The 17,551-nt window shown below is 45.7% G+C and overlaps 5 protein-coding genes across 5 annotated transcripts; 4 read left to right on the top strand and 1 right to left on the bottom strand.

Moving 5' to 3' along the window:
* Positions 1-395: 395 nt before the first annotated feature.
* Positions 396-4,032, top strand: K444DRAFT_605690 (uncharacterized protein; the record flags this gene model as incomplete). The annotated part of the gene is made up of 9 exons (XM_024878870.1): positions 396-686; positions 798-945; positions 1,032-1,574; positions 1,661-2,228; positions 2,277-2,348; positions 2,409-2,735; positions 2,789-3,298; positions 3,349-3,528; positions 3,588-4,032. The coding sequence occupies 9 exons, from the start codon at positions 396-398 to the stop codon at positions 3,832-3,834; spliced, it is 2,886 nt and encodes a 961-aa protein (XP_024726377.1). The 3' UTR covers positions 3,835-4,032.
* A 2,666-nt stretch (positions 4,033-6,698) lies between these two features.
* K444DRAFT_481087 (HET-domain-containing protein) lies at positions 6,699-7,787 on the top strand (the record flags this gene model as incomplete). The annotated part of the gene is made up of 2 exons (XM_024872998.1): positions 6,699-7,110; positions 7,198-7,787. Coding segments are annotated over 2 exons (1,002 nt in total), but the record flags the coding sequence as incomplete, so codon positions are not given.
* Positions 7,788-10,953: 3,166 nt separating this feature from the next.
* Positions 10,954-11,382, bottom strand: K444DRAFT_623024 (uncharacterized protein). The gene is made up of 2 exons (XM_024882216.1): positions 11,185-11,382; positions 10,954-11,130 (listed from the first exon to the last, which is right to left on the bottom strand). Exons 1-2 carry the CDS (start codon positions 11,321-11,323, stop codon positions 11,003-11,005), a joined length of 267 nt encoding a protein of 88 aa, XP_024726375.1. The 5' UTR covers positions 11,324-11,382; the 3' UTR covers positions 10,954-11,002.
* A 1,045-nt stretch (positions 11,383-12,427) lies between these two features.
* On the top strand, positions 12,428-14,602 carry K444DRAFT_671075 (FabD/lysophospholipase-like protein; the record flags this gene model as incomplete). The annotated part of the gene is made up of 5 exons (XM_024887708.1): positions 12,428-12,782; positions 12,833-13,172; positions 13,231-13,326; positions 13,386-13,478; positions 13,531-14,602. The coding sequence occupies 5 exons, from the start codon at positions 12,428-12,430 to the stop codon at positions 14,528-14,530; spliced, it is 1,884 nt and encodes a 627-aa protein (XP_024726374.1). The 3' UTR covers positions 14,531-14,602.
* An 889-nt stretch (positions 14,603-15,491) lies between these two features.
* On the top strand, positions 15,492-17,520 carry K444DRAFT_577963 (subtilisin-like protein). Its single transcript, XM_024877591.1, has 2 exons — positions 15,492-15,529; positions 15,585-17,520. Exon 2 carries the CDS (start codon positions 15,595-15,597, stop codon positions 17,347-17,349), a length of 1,755 nt encoding a protein of 584 aa, XP_024726373.1. The 5' UTR covers positions 15,492-15,529; positions 15,585-15,594; the 3' UTR covers positions 17,350-17,520.
* The last annotated feature ends 31 nt before the right edge of the window (positions 17,521-17,551 follow it).

Here is a 17,551-nt window from a genome sequence, read left to right as displayed (position 1 = left end):
CTGATTATATACTCTTTCTTAACTACTATTAAGCTCTACTATAATTTTAGTATAAAAAGAGGAAAGTGAACTTGCGCTGGGTAGTAAAAATAAGGCTTAGAACTCCCATAATCCATATAATGACTAGTTCTATATTGGTTGAGCAATGTAAAATGATAATTGAATGTTACCTATTATATCCTAACTCTTGGGCTACTATATGTGCCCAATGCATCGGGTTGAGCTGCTTGTTGCTGGCAAATGTGGCGTTTCTAGGAGGCTATGTTGGCAAGGCAGACTAAAGTTTTAGAATATAGGTAGGTAGATGTTTCCGCCCCAAGACGGCCGTACGCCAAGCCTCGGATTCCGCAGCCCTGTGACTGAGCACCGGCTTGCTTCCACGAAAACTTATGGATATGGTACGAGATACTGAGAGCGCCTGGATCAAGGCGCAAGACACCTACCTGGCATCCCTTACGCCAAGCCAAATTCGAAGTATTCGAAGTATAACTACACAAAGTGAGCTCTTAAATACAACCAAGGAATATCGCCGGAGGTACAGCTCAGGGGGGTTTGCGAAGCTCCTAGATCGAGTCAATCCTTTCCTAGCACAATTAACCTCTTTTTCCAACATTATCAAGATATTTGTTTCCTCTGACCCAAACTTTGCCGCCCTGGTCTGGGGATCAGTGGCTCTCGTCTTGGAGGTGTGTTACCAGACCAATTTGCTCACATAGTCCTGACTGACACTGCGTCAGATTGCTCTTAGTCATAGACATACACTCGACCTCATGGCCAACGCGTTTGAGTCATTTGAGAAATGTTTGCCACGTTTTCATCTGTACCTAGCAGAGTATGGATCCAGACCGCTCACGGAGAGTTTGAAAACAGGTTTGGTTCAGTATTATACAGAGCTCATCGGACTTTGCCAGGACTTGGTATCTATTCTAAGCAACTCTGCCATAAGTATAAATTTATCCACCTATATACGATAGTCTCTCTCATTTGGTTCGTAGAGTAAAAAAGAAGGCGGATCAGCTGATGATTCCCAGAGAACTTCTTCCTAGCGGCATATCCCTGTCGAGCTTTCCATCGGAATTCGGAGGCGAGGCTACACCGCCTTGAGGACCTCCGCTCGTGGGTTGACATCGAAGCGGCAATTGCTGCCCAAGCAGAACGAAAATCCGAACATCAAGAGTTGCTGAAATTGGTGAAGCCCTTAAGGATGGTGTCAGTACCAGACTGCTTTCAGAATCTGCCCCACATTCGAAACACCAAATTTTACGGCCGCGAACCCGAGCTGCAACGCCTAAGCACTCATCTGCTGCAACCACAACAGCACCCTTCCACCCTCCTTGCTTGTGGACTTTATGGCATTGGAGGCTCTGGTAAGTCTCAACTTGCCCTTGAATTTGCATACCGCAATCTGGCCTGTTACAATGCAGTTTTCTGGATATCTGGTGAAACAGAATTGAAGCTGGCAGAATCCTTCGCAGCTCCGGCCTTTGCATTGGGAGTAGCAGGTGAATATATGCAGCAATTGACCCAGGTTCGGGATATATTTAAGGATTGGCTCTATTCTAGCAGTCGTGAAGGCGAGTCCTACCCTTCTTGGGGGCTTCATATGCCCCTCGTAAATCCAGCCCATACCCGTGTTAGCGGTCGCTAAACCTGTTTCTAGCTATACGCCCTATGCGCTGGTTGCTGGTCTTTGACAATGTCGAAGATCCTGTCTTATTGAATCCTTACTGGCCAAAGGGTGCCAAGGGGACTATTATCGTCACGACACGGAATACGGAAGTTGCTCGGCTGTATCCTGCATTCAAAATAGAAGTTCAACCGTTCAGCAATGTGGATAGCCGTAAATTTTTGATCAAAATCGTCTATGAAGATGCCGAAGAAGATTACGATCCGAACAGCGCTGATATTGCCTCGGCAGATCATGTTGCAAGTGCGTTAGGACATTTACCCCTAGCTCTTGATCTGGTTGGAAGCTATACTGCTTCACGTGGCATGACACTTCCAAGGTTTCAAGAAGTACATGGCGAATACGATCGCAAGTTCATCTTTCAGAATCCTGCCAGTCTCCATTGGGATGCTCAGGCCTACCAGAGGTCTCTTAACTCTACCTTTACTTTCAATCTAGAGTTCATGGATTCCAGTACCCGACTTCTCATTGATCTAGTGGCATTCCTGGACCCTGATGGTGTCCCCACACCATTATTTCACCCCAAGCTACGAGAGCGAAAGTAAGTCAAACTTGATGACGAGTCAAATGGCTTGCTAATTTTTTTTAGAACTTATAATTTGGATTTCAATTTGCCGATACCACAGGCTCTCCTGTCAAGTCCGTTGGAGGAACCGGCAACGTGAGCATATTTCATATTGTTACAGATGAATAATCGCTAATAAAAAAAATGCTCGGACAGCCTAGAACAAGCAATATCATATCTTAGGCAGGCGTCTCTTATAAAGCGGAGTCAATTGAAAGACCGACTTATTTGCCATCGCTTAGTTCAGACATCGATTCTCAACGCCATGCCTTCAGCAAGAAAAACAGAATGCTTCCAACGTGCGGTTTTCTTGCTCAATGCCAGTTTCCCCGAGCAAATTAACGGAGTCGCGTTGTGGAATCAGTGGCGAGATTGTGAAGACTACAACATGCATGTTTCTTCTCTGCTAGAGAAATATTTGTGGTACAAAGAAAACCTCGACCCTCCAATACTTCTTTGTGAGATTGCGCGTCGGTGTACATGGTAAGCTCAGCTAACTATACTTTGATGCTGTTTGCTTATCTGACGTACCCTAGGTTCCTTTATGAGAGAGCTCAATATAGAGATGCCGAGGTCATACTTGATCGCGCTTGCTCTATACTAGAGGAAGCTATGACTAGAAATGTACACCCTGGATTTGGAAAGTATTACGTAGCGTGGCTGACGTCTGATCTCTACAATACTCGGGGCGCTATAGCATATGAGAAAAATGGCAAAGATCATGGCCTACACTGGTTCGAGAAGACTAAAGCCCTCAGACAAAGTGTTTCCCGGCCTGGGAACATATATGATGATCTCTGGATCATGCTATCTGACGGAAACATTGCCAACTCCCTGATATCAGCAGGGCGTCCTGAAGAAGCCCTCCCTCTGCTCGAAGAGTTGATCGCATCAACCGCGTTCGAAGATAACAAAGATCTTTATTTTGCCAATATTTGTTGCTGTTACCAGGAAGTCGGGAAGTTGGACGAAGCAATAGAGGTTGGTAAAAAGGCCCTCGAGCTAACTGTGAAAAATCACGGATCACAAAGTCTTAAAGCAGCCATGTAAGCATGTTGATTTAACGACACATGAAATCTGCTGACCTTTTTAAAAGCGACTACTTCAACATCGGCAGTGCATATCTCAAGCAAGGCAAACACGAGAAAGCCTTTGATAAATTGTTCGATTGTCTCAAGATTCGACAATCCCAAATGCCGACACACTACTATACAGGTCTCACCAACCACAAAATAGGGGTGATCATGAGAGAGAGGGGGGATTTAGACTTAGCTATGTAAGTTCCTACGTGTTTAATTTTTCTCATGTAGCCCATGCTGAAACCATCAACTACAGCACCTTCTTCCGCGAAGCTCTTCGGATATTACGCCAAAGCGAATTACAGGCCGGGGCCTGCGCACGTACTTCCTTCGCCTTAGCCACAGTGCTGGATTTGACGGGAGATTTCGAGGGCGCTTTAAATGCTCGGGAGTTCGGTGAGAGCCAGATATTACAGCTTCCCGATATAGTCGAGGAGGAGAGGAAGAAGTTGGATCGCAGAGAAGTCGAGTTTGACAAATTTGTACTCTTTTGCCATCGATAAAGAGAACCCTAGTTCTATTAGACTGAACACTAACTTCCCCAAATTAAGCAAGAAAAGGGGATGCAACCTGAAGACAAGAAAGATGGTCTAAATAAAGTATTGCAGACTTACATTTATGCCACTTGGGTGTCGGAGAAGTTGGCCCATATAGTTTAGGGTTCAGTGTTAAAAGTCGGTGTGCTCTAAATTGTACTGTACGGAATCCGCGTACTCCAAAAGCATATGTGATTGGCTTCTTAGCCCTTTGTCTTCTAACCCTGCCGAGTCCCCCATGCTGGCTGCCATTGCCATTGTTTCACTGGCTTGCGGGAGCCAAAACGGGATCCCCACTACTAAGCATTGGGGGCCCTTTTTTGGCTCCCCCTTAGTCTTCTAGGTGCCCATTCCGGCTCTCGTTATAGCGCTGTTCATGCTTCGCTGACGAGCCGGAGCTAAATTGGGGTCCAGTAGGACTAATTTAAGGTATCACCCCGGCCTCTGAAACGGTGTAGGTAGTCAGACAGTGTCCCTGTTCAGAGTTGCACTGCCTTTTGAGAATTATATATGACGGGAGTATGGGATGCACTCTTAATGTCCCACGGCGGATTCCCTCCTGTGACTGGGCGATCGTCTTTGTCGATCACAATGCTTTTGAGATTAATCACGTGACTTGGCGCGCCAGGTTCAAATGTCGATTTTGGTGCCTGCAGGCTACAATATTGGAGCTCACATGGCTTATGACACCTATTGTCACGGGCAGTGCAAAGGGAGCTCATGCAGGAGCACTTGCGACTAGAATGCCGTTTATTGCGAATACTAAGTTGCTAGAAACAAGAGGATTCTAAAGGAGCTTCAGAATAAATACCCAGAGGACGCCTGCTCTCCTCAACGCGTTCGCTCTTCGCTAAACCCTTAGCCTTTTCTCCTATTGGCTAACTAACTTCCTGCTCCTAAACCCTAATCCCATATGGCGATTTGCGAAGTTCTGGACTGGCGGATTCGACTTGCGATTTGGTCACGCCACAGGCGATTTGCACTAACTGTCACAAGAAGAAGTTGGATATTAAGGTGGTAAGGTGGTGGGTGGTAGGTTTTGTTGGGCTGACTAAGCAAGATTATAAACCTCCATGGGTGGTAAACGTATTGGGACCCTTTGGTGATGCGAGCGAGTAGTCAGCCAATTAATCCACGCCATGGCGTGGATGTATTGGACCCCGGAGAAGCGATGTAGCTGACAAACAAAGTCGCTAAACTACTAATCATTTTCACTTTCCCAATGAGTGCCTGTTGGAACTAGGTGTACCGGGACACTGTAGTTTGTATACCGGATGAACTGTCATGATCAAGTTGTCAAACTCCAACCAGACAATGCAACACTGCCACACGGCTGTTCTCTCCACATGTTCGACTTCGACTTCCTGAACATTAATTATCTAGATTTATCAAGAAATATAATGGAGCACTCCGAACCAATATCGCGGTTCCTGGAACAAGAGAAAACACTCGCAGCGTTCTGCGAAAACATCCTCGATCGACTGAAAGACCCAGCCTTGGCAGGCCTGACGGACTCGATTAACCTCAGTCGATGCCTCGAGGGTCTCATCCCGCTAATGGAATCTGGAAGAGAACTTATCAATGAATTGAGACAAAGTAAAGAGGACTGGCTTGAGCGCCTGAGAGTAGATGAGATGTTAATTAATACTACCAAGCGGAGCCTTGCCGATTCTATGGAGCAGCTAGCTTGCGAACAAGCAAACTTCAAGGCGGAAAGGGAGACCTGGGAGTCTAGTTCAAATAGGATAGTTGGTGTGAGGAGTTTGGATTTCTTATGCTCTTTCATTTCATTGCCGTTGAAGAAACAGTGCTGACATTGTTAAGCTTGAGACTTCAGGTACGAACAATCAATGCATCTCTGCATCACAGAAGACCTGCCCCCCAGCGACCCGGACAGATAAAATCTCAGCAAACTCAGAGTCGAACCCAAAATGGCCCGAAGATTTGAAATCTAGCTGGAACGAAGCCAGAAAGAAGCGAGACGTCAGCAGAATTCTAAAGTCGAGTTCAAGAAACACTTCTCCTAATCGCCACTCAGCTGCAAAAAGTTGGAAATTATTACGAAGGAATTGGAAATTATCCAAGCTGAGTTGGCCGAAAGTGTTTACGCGACGACGGCCGTCATTCGAATTGAACGCAATATCTGCAACACTTGCAAGAGTTTCAACTACCGAGCCAGATACCTCCGAGGATGAGATCGAGAGTACTTCAGAGCATAATTGGAAGCATCAGTGCGTATCGGAATTTCAAGTACCTGGTTTCTACACGAGCACCTCATGTGATGATCAACATCCTTCCTCGCCTGCAGATCTCTTCAAGTGCTCGCAAGCGGAGTGCCAGGTTTGCCTAAACCTTAGTTGGAAATATTTTCCATTGTACAGCAAATGCAGTCCACAGTTCCATGAATATAGCAAATTACGGAAGCGGATTACGACAACGCTAGCCAAATTAAAGGCTTCTGAAAATTGCAATTACTGTAATATTGTTTTTGGAGCAATCAAGCAGGGTTGCAAACGGAAAGTAGGGGGAAATTCACCTTCGTTTGAAGAGTTGTTGCCTGGAAGAGTCTGCAAGGTTGAAATTGTGCTTAGGCGCAAGTTCACTATTGAACTAGTCATTGCCAAAGGTTTACCATCGGAACTTCACCTTGAAGTGTACACGGTATCTAGTAAGCATCCTGAATTTAGTTTTATTCCTCAATTTGCTAAATCTGCTGAAAAGATGCATCTTCCTTATCAAATTCTCTAAGCAATATACGACCAACCACCCATATAGCATTGCGCCCTTCAGTCAAGCACTGTGCAGGCTTCATCAACACAAGGCTTGCTGCCTGTAACTCTTTACACCGGAGCTGCAATATCCTTACTAAGCCACAATTACCAACCCGTGTGATTGACGTGGGAACTGAAGCTACTTCGCCTCGCCTTTTTGAATCTAGTGGCAAAAGAGCGAATTATATTACTTTAAGCCATTGTTGGGGAAACACGGAACACCAACCAGTTCAGACAACGACACAAACTCTCCTTCAGCACTACAAAGAGATATCTTGGGAAGCCCTTGGTCAAACATTCCGGGATGCGATTCTCATTACTCGCGAACTCGGCCTACAATTCTTATGGATTGATAGCCTATGTATTATTCAAGACAGCGGCTCTGATTGGGAGACAGAGTCGGCCGGAATGGCCGAGGTGTATCTCAATTCTCTTATGACACTAGCAGCAACTGCCTCTCTTAATAGCAGCGGTGGTTGCCTATTTCCTAGATCACCGATAAATGTTGGATTGGGAAATACCGAGACTGACCTTTCAACTGGAGAAAAGATTCAACTAGGGAGAGCCATCCCAGAGGTGGCAGACACATTTGTCCGTAAACCTGTTCGGCACGGCCACGATAACATTTGTATGAAGCGCGGGGGTATTGAAACAGGTGCTCCTTTGCTTAGTAGAGCATGGGTCTATCAGGAAACTGTAATGTCTCCTAGAACAGTGCACTTCCATTCAGAGGAGCTCATATGGGAATGCCGGGAAGATGTCAGCTGTGAGTGTGGCTACTTTAAATTTCCAGAAGTACACGAGGAAATCTATGGAATGGCAAGGCACGTTACAAATACCTGGAAGTCCCCGTTTGCGATGTTACAGTTCGACAATAAAGGTTTGGGGTCGGCTGAGAATATGCTTGATGAATGGTATCGTATTATAGATGCGTATTCTGGTCTGAAACTTACACACGATGGTGACCGCCTCCCTGCACTGGCCGGTCTTGCTTGCCGTTTCGCTGAAGCGCTCGACACATCATACCTTGCAGGCTTGTGGCTATCAGATCTGTGGAAAGGCTTGTTGTGGAGAAGGAATTCAGATGTTACGTGCCGTCGTCTCTCAGGGCCAAAGGCTACAATTCCTACTTGGTCATGGGCATCTATTATCCCTATACATGACACAACCGCAGCACCGAGTATCGAATATTCAAGAGATCGCTCAATAGAAGTGGACGATAGTTTTACTATACTCTCTGCAAAATGCCCGCTTTTGAGCAAGAATGCTTTTGGTCAGGTGAATGGAGGACTATTACAGGTTAAGGGCGCTCTCGCAGAGATTCCACCGCTTCAAAACCAGGGCAAAGAACCTCTGCTACTTTCTGATAATTCCAAGAGGTTTGTATCTCCGGGAGATAATCTCGTGTTGGATATTGTTAGCCCCCGAGGAATATCAGAGGAAGTTTTGCCTGGCGATACTTTACACTGCTTGACTGTGGGGTACCTAAAGCACCAAGAGGGCAGGATAACACAAAATACACAGAGGTTGTATTTGGTTCTCAAAAATGTCCAGGGAAGGACGTTTAAGCGCGTAGGTTTCCTCAGTCAAGCAGATAAAGGCGCAAACTGGTTACAAGACGCAGAAGTTGTAGAAGTTGAGATTATATAATATGGAATATGAGCCACCATATTTGACCTTCTTGATTATATGGATTAACAATCGAGGCTGTAAACGCACTTGTGGGTTAGCAATGGAAACCAGGGAGGACGAAGACTCAACACCTGTACGCGGTGTCCTCTAGGAACCTGCAGCTCTCGATTGAGAGTCTGCAGAGCCAAGATTGAGTCCCACAGGGTCTGCGAGACCGAAAACACGACAATTCGATGCGATTCCTCATATGCCGCGCGTCAAGCACTGAAAATATCGATTCAGACAAGATCTATATATATAGACACGCACCAAGCATTCTTTAATAATAAATGTGTTTAGAGGACGCTCACAACAAATCGATACAATTAACTACTAGAGGATCTTTACTTTAGGTATACTCGCGAATTCATTTCTCCTCGATACGCGTCGAACCGTATATTACGTTAGGTCGAGGGTATTCCCTACGAGTAGTCTTATACGAGGTTAATTATATATAACGTTCACGCCAAGAGAATCGCTAGTTGGAGGCTTTGGAACCTCCGGCGATAGTAACGGGGTAATTAGAAGGAGCCTAGGTGGCACGAAGCAGGGGCGTAAGGAGAGAAGGGGGATTTACGAAGGCGACGGGCGAAAAAACCGGCCACCTGCCAAATCGCGAGGAACACCAAAATCGCTACCTTTAGAAAATTGCACTAATGTTCAATACAACGTCTAAACTCTTTACTTTTTAGTTTGTGCGATAGAGAAGAAGCAGATCTATCTTTTATAATAATTTTGCTAGAGTTAAATTCAAGTTATAATTACGAGAATTTTTTTATCGCAAAGCTAAGATTGTGCAAATTCTCGCTAAGGGATTTGGACGGTTTTTTTTCGCCCGTCGCCTTCGTATAATCAGTAATGAAATTGGAAGATCCCGGATCGAGCTACGTTCGGAGGATAGTGTTCGCGGACAAGTGCATGGAAGACGATTATATAAGACCCCTATACGGGAGTGAAACTTGACAAGCGTATACCGTTATATACAAAAGCAGTAATATATAGGAGCAATTGAGGAAAAAAGCCAGGGTTCGGTGGGTAGCCGAGACGTATAGAGAGTTGCAGGCTGGCTGGAGTCTTGGAGCGTGAGGATCGTACTTGAGAAGTACTAAGAGGATATAAGAGTATACTCCGGATTACAAGAGTTATGATACTCTAGCTCTAGAACGAAATTAGTAAAAAAAGCAAGAAATTATTATTTATTCAAATAGCAGATAATATTATATATAGGCTTTATAATATATAAGAGTATATATAAGCTATAATAGTAATAGTCTAATGATTTTAAGAAAAAATAATAAATCAGAAAAGAGATTGGGCCCCGGAATTCAAGGTTAGAAATAAAGTCTAGCTTAATTGTTACGTGGCACCAGTCACGTGGTGCCACTGCACGTGACTTAGCGTGTAGCCAGTGCTTTTAGCCTGGCATACAGCCTTCAGCTCAATTCAAGCTCTTTACCACCACTGCAACAACCACCTTATTGTAACATTAATCTCTAGAATATCCGAATAAATAAGCTAACTAAAAATCTTAATATAAAATATATTAAATATATAGTAGTTAAAATAATAGAAAGCTATAGTTTTTGGCTTAATACCTTTCCAGAAATATATAATATATTCTATAGCAAGCTTCTTTAGCTAGCCGTAATAGACCCGCTATTAAGTTAGTCTCAAGACGACTTATAGCCATAACCGTAACTTGTAAATAATGAAAATGTAATGTATATATTAATAGCAAGCGTCTAGCTGGATTTGGTAGCCTAATTGGGCTAGTACTTATATGGGATCGCATTCTCTAATTGGGACTAGTGCTTCCGTACATCCAGCGGAATACTAGATTCTATATATGGAGGCATGCGAGCTTTGGAAATGGGCATCGATTAGTTTATCTATAGGAACCAGTTCTTGGAATCAATTATACTTCCACGCTTCACTCTATACTTTACCTTGGATTCCATCCCTTACCTTGACTACTTGCGTAGCACCCTGCTATAGTGTGCGCCTCACAGAAAATGAGTATGAAATTAAACGGATTCTTAATAAGAAATATATAAGATATAATTAGGGGCTCTTAAAGAAGCTACTTATAAAATAGAAAAATTATATATGCTTTATATGAGACCATGCTCTGTATTTAAAGAGATAATAGTATTAGAGGCTTAGGAAGAGATAGTTTAATAAAAAGAAGTTTTGCTTATATACTTGCAGGGCCGGCGTTTGCAGATAAGGAGGGGGGTAATATAATAGGTTAAAACCCGATTTATATACTCGGCTAGAAGCCTTTGCCAAGTTATATAATAAAGGCCGGGGCCTTTGTTATATGACGCGCCTATTTGAGTTAACGGAGCAACTATGCATTATTCAGGGAGCTCGGACACTCTAGGGAATACGGTTCCGCTTCTCTCCGTTTTTCTCTTTCTTTTCTCCTTAGAGAATTCTATTCAGTTAATCGAACCACTAGTCTTCTTTGTATAAAGGCCTCGCCCGTAACAGTCTTCTTCGTAAAAAGGGAAAAGGCTAAATATAAAAAGGAGCGAGAAGCTGAGGAGTTACGTGGAAATACATGATTAGCGAAACGTTCACCCAATCCCCACTATAGTAGGCAAATAATAAAGTATTAAATATGTAAATTCATAGTGTTTTAGTTTATATACACGTGCCAATTTCGGCCAGTTTTTTCTCCGACATAGAAGCTATAACAGTATAGCAGATAATTTCGAGAGGTCAACTCTCGCAATGAGGGTTTTGGTGACGCCTTCCCCAATATCTATAAAAATGTCGACATGGCTGTTGCTACCAGGACAGTCAACAGGAGTGTAGCCTATGTCCCCAGTGTTATTAAGTTTCATGCAGGAGATTCAGAAATACCATTTACCTGTTAACTTTTCAACCGGAATCGACTCGACGGAGAGTTTTTCCCTCGCTGGATCGTACACAATTGATGAGAGGCGGCGTTTGCGCGTCGTGGATTTCCAACCTTGAGAGCTTGGCTTCACTTGTCTGTTCACAGCCATCAGATGCGAGCTCTAGTTTGGAGCGTGATTGGGCAGGTGATCACATAAGGGCAGTAGAGTATAATTGAGGCTCGGCGATAAACAAAGTTCACTTTGTGGGATGTCTAAGAGGTTAAGTATGCATTTTGAAATTTGCCTTGAGATCTGCCGGCGACACTGGGCTTTGTGCTAGGGCCAATTGGCTTGCCATAATTAATCAGGGTGGCGGTCCAGCTGGTCTAATTCGAGAAACGAATTCCAACCGAGACTGTTGGTTGCAGCCAAAATCGGGAGCCTTCTGACACGGGGCGGCTGACGCAACCTATGTGTCAGTAAGAGCTGGCGGAAAGTCAGAGAGCGTGGGAACAGAGGGAATGAAAATGGTTCCACAACTTTACTCATGCCCATAAATCGGTCTGTGGCTTCTTTCCGCACCCCTTCTCTTTCCAGTCAATCATTCTGAATCCCAGAGGATCTTCTTCAGTCACCAGTTACCGGTTGCCACCGCAATAAGCCACTGACAGACTTATGGGCGCGTTGATGCGCCTGGAACTAGCCCCCAACGAATAGCGTATGTGGCACCTACACCATGGAATTTTCTGGGCTGCTTAGCCCCATTTTCTGTACAACCACACCTTTCTTGTGTAACCTGGAAATTTTCTTGATAAACACGCTATGCCCACATTGGTTTCCAAAGGATTGCCGGGTTTTCCAGAGAAATGATTTCGCTTCTATTTGCACCTGACTTTCAAGCCTCTCAGGTTGCCCAATTTGGAGCTCACTGCAGCGTCCGCGCCCGCCTCGCAGAAGGACCCATGTTCAAGAGGCTTAAGACAAATTTAGGTTGGTAACACGAAGACATCTGCATATTCTAAGAGGCTGGAGACTCATGTTTGTCTGACAAGTCCGCGCTACACATTCGCATAGTGCGAAATGCGGCCAGAGCCTCGTGGAAAGAGGTTGCATCGATAGTCTATACAAGGCGGCTCGGAGCCTTGTCAGTTTTCCTCTATTCCTCAACTCACTCTTTGAAGCCTTCCACCCAGGAATTATATCAATAATCTCAAAAGCACAGCGAAATTTTTTGCTTCTGTCTATATATTTAGTTTTTCTTAACTCAAGATCATGAATGCATCGGTGGAGGCCATTCGTCCAGCAAGTCCACTGGTAAAGGAGGTAGCGAAAGCCTTAAATTCTCCAACAAAGTCAACCTTCCAATTTCAACACCTCGAAGCCAACCTAGAAGCAGACAAAATCCGCCCTACATCGCCGCGATCCGGTAAATTGGGAGAAAATTCTACATCGCATCAGCGCAGTCCACACTCGATCGGGGAGAGACCCACTTCAATCGCAAAAGAGATCACATTCAACAAAGTTGATAATGTCGAGGAGAGGATTAAGCAAGCCACGGTCCTGGGTAAAGCAGACAAAACTCGACAGTTTGTGTTACTATGGGGTTACTGTTTCATTCTGACACTTGGTGAGCATCTCTAAAAATGGAAAGTTAATCAGCTAATGACGATCCGGCAGACGGTGGAGGAGTGCGAGGCTATTCACAATTGCTCATTCTCAAGGCATTGATGGACAAGGTTGAGGCGATCGAGCGATCGAGACCATTGCGTAATGGCAAGAAAGTCGATTCAAGCTTCGACCCCATACCTTGGCCCGATGTTCCACTAACCTCCGCTGAGAGGCTCCGGAGGCAAAAGTCAACAGCAACGAGACCTTTGAGCAGCAGCGGATCTACTATACTTAATAACGGAATCGCAAACGGCAAGGCAAAGGAAAGGGAACAAGAGCCTGGAAAAGAAAAGTCTCGCTTCTACCCACATCACTACTTTGACTGGATAGCGGGAACTAGTACTGGAGGGTCAGTAGAGTCTTTTCAACCTATTTTGCAGAGCATTCTAATTTTTATGGACAAGCAGGCTCAATGCAATCATGCTCTCACGACTTCGCATGAGCGTTGACGACTGTCTCGAAGAATATGCCGACTTAGCTAAGCAAGTATTTGGAAAGTCGCGGTGGGCGTCGTATCGATTTACTCCTTTTTTTTTTGGCCATGTGCCAAGTACAACAAAAGGACATTGGAGAAGGTGGTGGACAAGGTGGTGCAGGATAACCTCCGCAAACAAGAAGGAGATTGTTTTGCCATGAATCCAAACATGTGTCGAACGTGAGTATGATCCGGGCCAGTACTTCCAAATGATACTAATGATGCCTTGCAGAATCGTGTACGCTTGGGGCCACAACAAAGGAACTGGACACGATGTGCCAGTCCCTTTTCGAAGCTATGCCCACCACCAACGGGTGAAAGCAGGTGAAGAAACCAATGGCAACAAAACTTCGAATCCGATTGAAAAGGCGGGACCTGCAGATTCGTGTTTGATATGGCAGGCAGCAAGGGCAACGTCAGCAGCGCCTTCTTACTTCAACTCGATTCAAATAGGCCAGATGGAATACATTGATGGTGGCTTTGGACTAAACAATCCGTCCCAAAAGGTGTTCTACGAAGTTAGCCAGGTCCATCGGAACATTCATGAAGCCAATGCATTAACAGTCAGTATCGGCACTGGGATATCCAGATTCAGTCGTAGCAAACCAGGTTTCCTCAGAAGACCTATTGGGTGGCTCAATGGCGCAAAGAAAGTATCCACGGACTGTGAACAATATCATCAAAGCATGCTGCAAGAAACAGTAAATGGCAGGAGGCATGGATACCATCGTCTCAACGTCCCGGAGCAGGCAACCGAGGATGAGGCACCAAAGATATCGGTCATCGGCCAGCTGTTTAAGACGCTGAAGACAATCGTTGGCCAAGACATTCAACCTCTCGATCGTGGACTAGGAAAGATCAAGTTAGATGAGTGGAAAGAAAAGGGTATCTGGCGCAAAGAGAGCACTAAAGAGGAAATTTACCGAGTTACCCAAGCGTATCTCCAGGACTCTAATGTTGACAAAGAGCTCGATGGTATTGCACTATCGCTGGTTCTCCAAAGACGAGCAAGATCAGAGACACCACGATGGAAAGCCTACGCGTTGGGAATTCGTTACGAATGTCCGATGGTATCGGAGAGATGTCCTGAAGAAACTTTCGCTGAAGAGGGTGATTTGCGCGACCATCTTATTCGATGTCATCGAGTTGGTGCTGGCTTGTCCGAAAGCAAGAAAGAGGAAAAGTTGAAGCAATTTGTGAATGCTGGAGAATATTATGAATATCATCACTGAGGTAAGATGCGGTGCATTGCGGGTTTTCCGAAGCAATTTAGCGTGGAGTTGAGGAAATCTGCATAGCAAGGCATGAAATTCGTTAACTTATTTATACTTCCCTTTTCTGTTGATAACCTTCAATACTGTATCGTACTCGGTTCCCCTTTACTCTAGGTTGGCCAAAGGGCTCAGAGAGCCAGGGGATCCGTCGGGTCCAGACTCAGCCGCGCCTGTTTGGCATCACACCATATATGCTCTTGGTCGGATTTCCGCATGGGATTTTTCATCGATGCCGCACCCATCAATCCAGGCAGGGCTCCAAGTGTGAGATGAGCCACAAATGAAGGCCACTCATCGATCAAGAGCTACGCCCAATTTAGCTTTCGATGCCACGGCCGTAGCAGCATATGGGGCATCCTGGTCATGATCCTCTAGACACCTGACCAATTCTACAACCATCAACTCCCCCACTACATTTCTGGCCGCTCCTCCTCACCTCGCGCGCGGGAGCTAGGGCAGCGCCGCTCACCCGGCTCACCGGCTCAGGCGACTGGCGGGTACCGGGGTGAGCACGAAGCGGAGAGCGGAAAAATGTCAATGAATGGCTGCCTGAAAGTGAGGGATCGTGCATAACGACCGCATAAGCAAGTGCCCCCCTATTGGAGAGGCGCGCATGAGACTTTCAGCTCTTTCCATGTCTCAAAATGATTCGACCGGGCTTGAAGTACATTAGGATTCGAAGGTAGTATGAAGTGGTGTGATGATGAGACCTACGGCGAGTACTGTGCAGTCATTCGGAATGAATTTTGGTTGAGCGAACCAAATGTTTGCATCCTCGCTTCCGCACCTGTCACAGCAATGAAAGCTTACTTGAGATTCCAATGAGACCAATAGAAGTCATGAATTCGTGGCGTGAGCAGCTTCTCAGCTTGAGGGGTAGTATTATTTGCATATATATATGCCCCGCTTCTCTTTGTTTCGCGTTTTTAACATCGTCCTCTCCATCCTAGCAAATAGGTACGAGACAAAGCCCTCAATATAAGATCAACATTCGCCAACATCACTCACCTAGATACCTAGTCATGTCTGCTCCTGCTACACATATTCTTGAGGGCAGTGCTCGCCCACATCCTCCGGAATCTCAGCTCCTTGGAGAGGTTAAAGAGAGCAAGCAAGTTGGCTTCACTGTCCTTGTTCGACCAAAGGCCGGAGCTCCAGAGCTGCCCGATTTGGAGTTCTGGGAGAAGACTCCCTTAAATCAACGGAATTTCCCAACACCTGAAGAATTTGCTGAGAAGTACGGATCTTCAGAAGAAGATGCCGCAACCATAGCTTCTACACTGAAAGACTACGGAATGACAATTCTCGATCAGAATCTTGGCACTGGAGCCATCACTGCTGTTGGAACAGCAACACAGATCAAGTCCCTGCTTGGTGTCCAACTCAACTATTACCATAAGCCAACGCCAGTGGCTATTGTATCCAAGAGAAGAGGCATCAAATTGGGAAGCCAACACCCGCTGACCGAAACCTATCATGGGTACACCGGTGAACTGTCAATTCCATCTCATCTTCATGGACCTATCACCCATATTGTCGGACTAGACAGCAGAAGCATTTCAGCACCAGGAGGTTTCTCGGGAGATCCACCCAACTCAACCAGACTGCTGGTCACAGACGTCGCCCAGATCTACAACTTCCCACCCGGTATCGACTCCACCAACCAAGTCATTGGAATCTTCAACGGCGGTTGTCCAAACAGCAACTACAATCCCACGGATATCACAAAGTACTTCTCCAACCAGATTCCCGGCTTTCAGAAAGTTCCGACAGTGGTACCAGTCTCATTAACTGTTGGGTCGAACAATTACAGCAACAACCCGGCCTTTCCCACTGATGAAGTCACACAAGACATTCAAACTTCAGCAACTATCGCTCAAGGTTGCACAGTCAATGTCTATTTCAGCGACTATACGGAGCTTGGTTGGGTGACCTTCCTCAATCGCCTCATTACACCTGGAACAGAGAAGAGACCACATGTCGTTTCATGCAGCTGGACAATGTACGACGAGTTCTATCTCGGTACCAACTTCAGCACCCTCTTCCAGCGTCTTGCAGCTTCGGGGGTCACTTTCTTCGCTATCTCTGGTGACTGGGGATCCAACGACAACGATCCTGGAGCAGAGCATGTTGGATATCCCGCTAGTGACCCATGGGTTACAACAGTCGGCGGAACCGTAGTCGGCAATGTCGTGAAGTCAACCGACAAGATCACCTTCGACGAGTACGCATGGAGCGACATCAATAATCCCTCGTCCCAATTCACTTTCCCAGGCGGCGGAACCACAGGTGGAGGAATGAGCCAGATGTTTCCTACTCCACCATACCAGTTAAAGTACGTATCAACAGCCTTCAAGGTGCCATCCTTCAAGGACTCCGCTGGCACCGTCAAGACGGGCGGGAGATTCCTTCCCGACATTGCGGCGAATGTGGGCTACAATGGCTTCATTCTCGGCGGGTCACCGTTCAACTTCATTGGGACTTCGTGCTCTGCTCCCTTGATGGCAGGCCTGTTCGCTTCCTATGGCGCTGTACTTCATCGGTCTTTTGGCCTGCTGAATCCCACACTGTATCAGCTGGGACATTTTCAATATGCGACTCCACCAGTCACAAGGCCCCAACGAGTGTTCAATGATGTGAAAATTGGGAATAACGATTCGGGTGATACTCCGGATGATCCGTATTTCACCGCTGTCTCTGGATTCGATCCTGTGAGTGGGTGGGGAAGTGTGAATGGTCCCGGAATGGAGTATGGGCTTCGTTATTCTCCCCCTTAAGGTCGATGTCTTGCACTGAATCGAATTTTCCAAACTATCAGATTGGTAGCAAAGAATGGTTATTGGGATTCGTGGCCTCGGATTCAGTCGCTTCCTTCTCGTATCTGGGCAGAAACAATGGAAACGTTGATTGTCCTATTGATATCCATTTTTGAGTATCCTGTTATTGATTAAACATACCAGGTATTGCATTCCGCCCAGT

The sequence above is a fragment of the Hyaloscypha bicolor genome (genome assembly GCF_002865645.1).
Source record: "Hyaloscypha bicolor E unplaced genomic scaffold K444scaffold_191, whole genome shotgun sequence".
NCBI lineage: Eukaryota > Fungi > Ascomycota > Leotiomycetes > Helotiales > Hyaloscyphaceae > Hyaloscypha > Hyaloscypha bicolor.
The sequence above is the reverse complement of the archived record's forward strand: the minus strand, read 5'-3'. Positions and strand labels throughout refer to the sequence as shown.

Excerpts from the sequence above, each read along its gene's own strand:
- K444DRAFT_623024 (XM_024882216.1), bottom strand. The coding sequence starts at position 11,323 with ATGGCTGTGAACAGACAAGTGAAGCCAAGCTCTCAAGGTTGGAAATCC. Across the intron at positions 11,131-11,184 it reads TCCGGTTGAAAAGTTAACAG|GCTACACTCCTGTTGACTGT; the intron begins GTAAATGGTATT and ends CTGGGGACATAG.
- K444DRAFT_577963 (XM_024877591.1), top strand. The coding sequence starts at position 15,595 with ATGTCTGCTCCTGCTACACATATTCTTGAGGGCAGTGCTCGCCCACAT.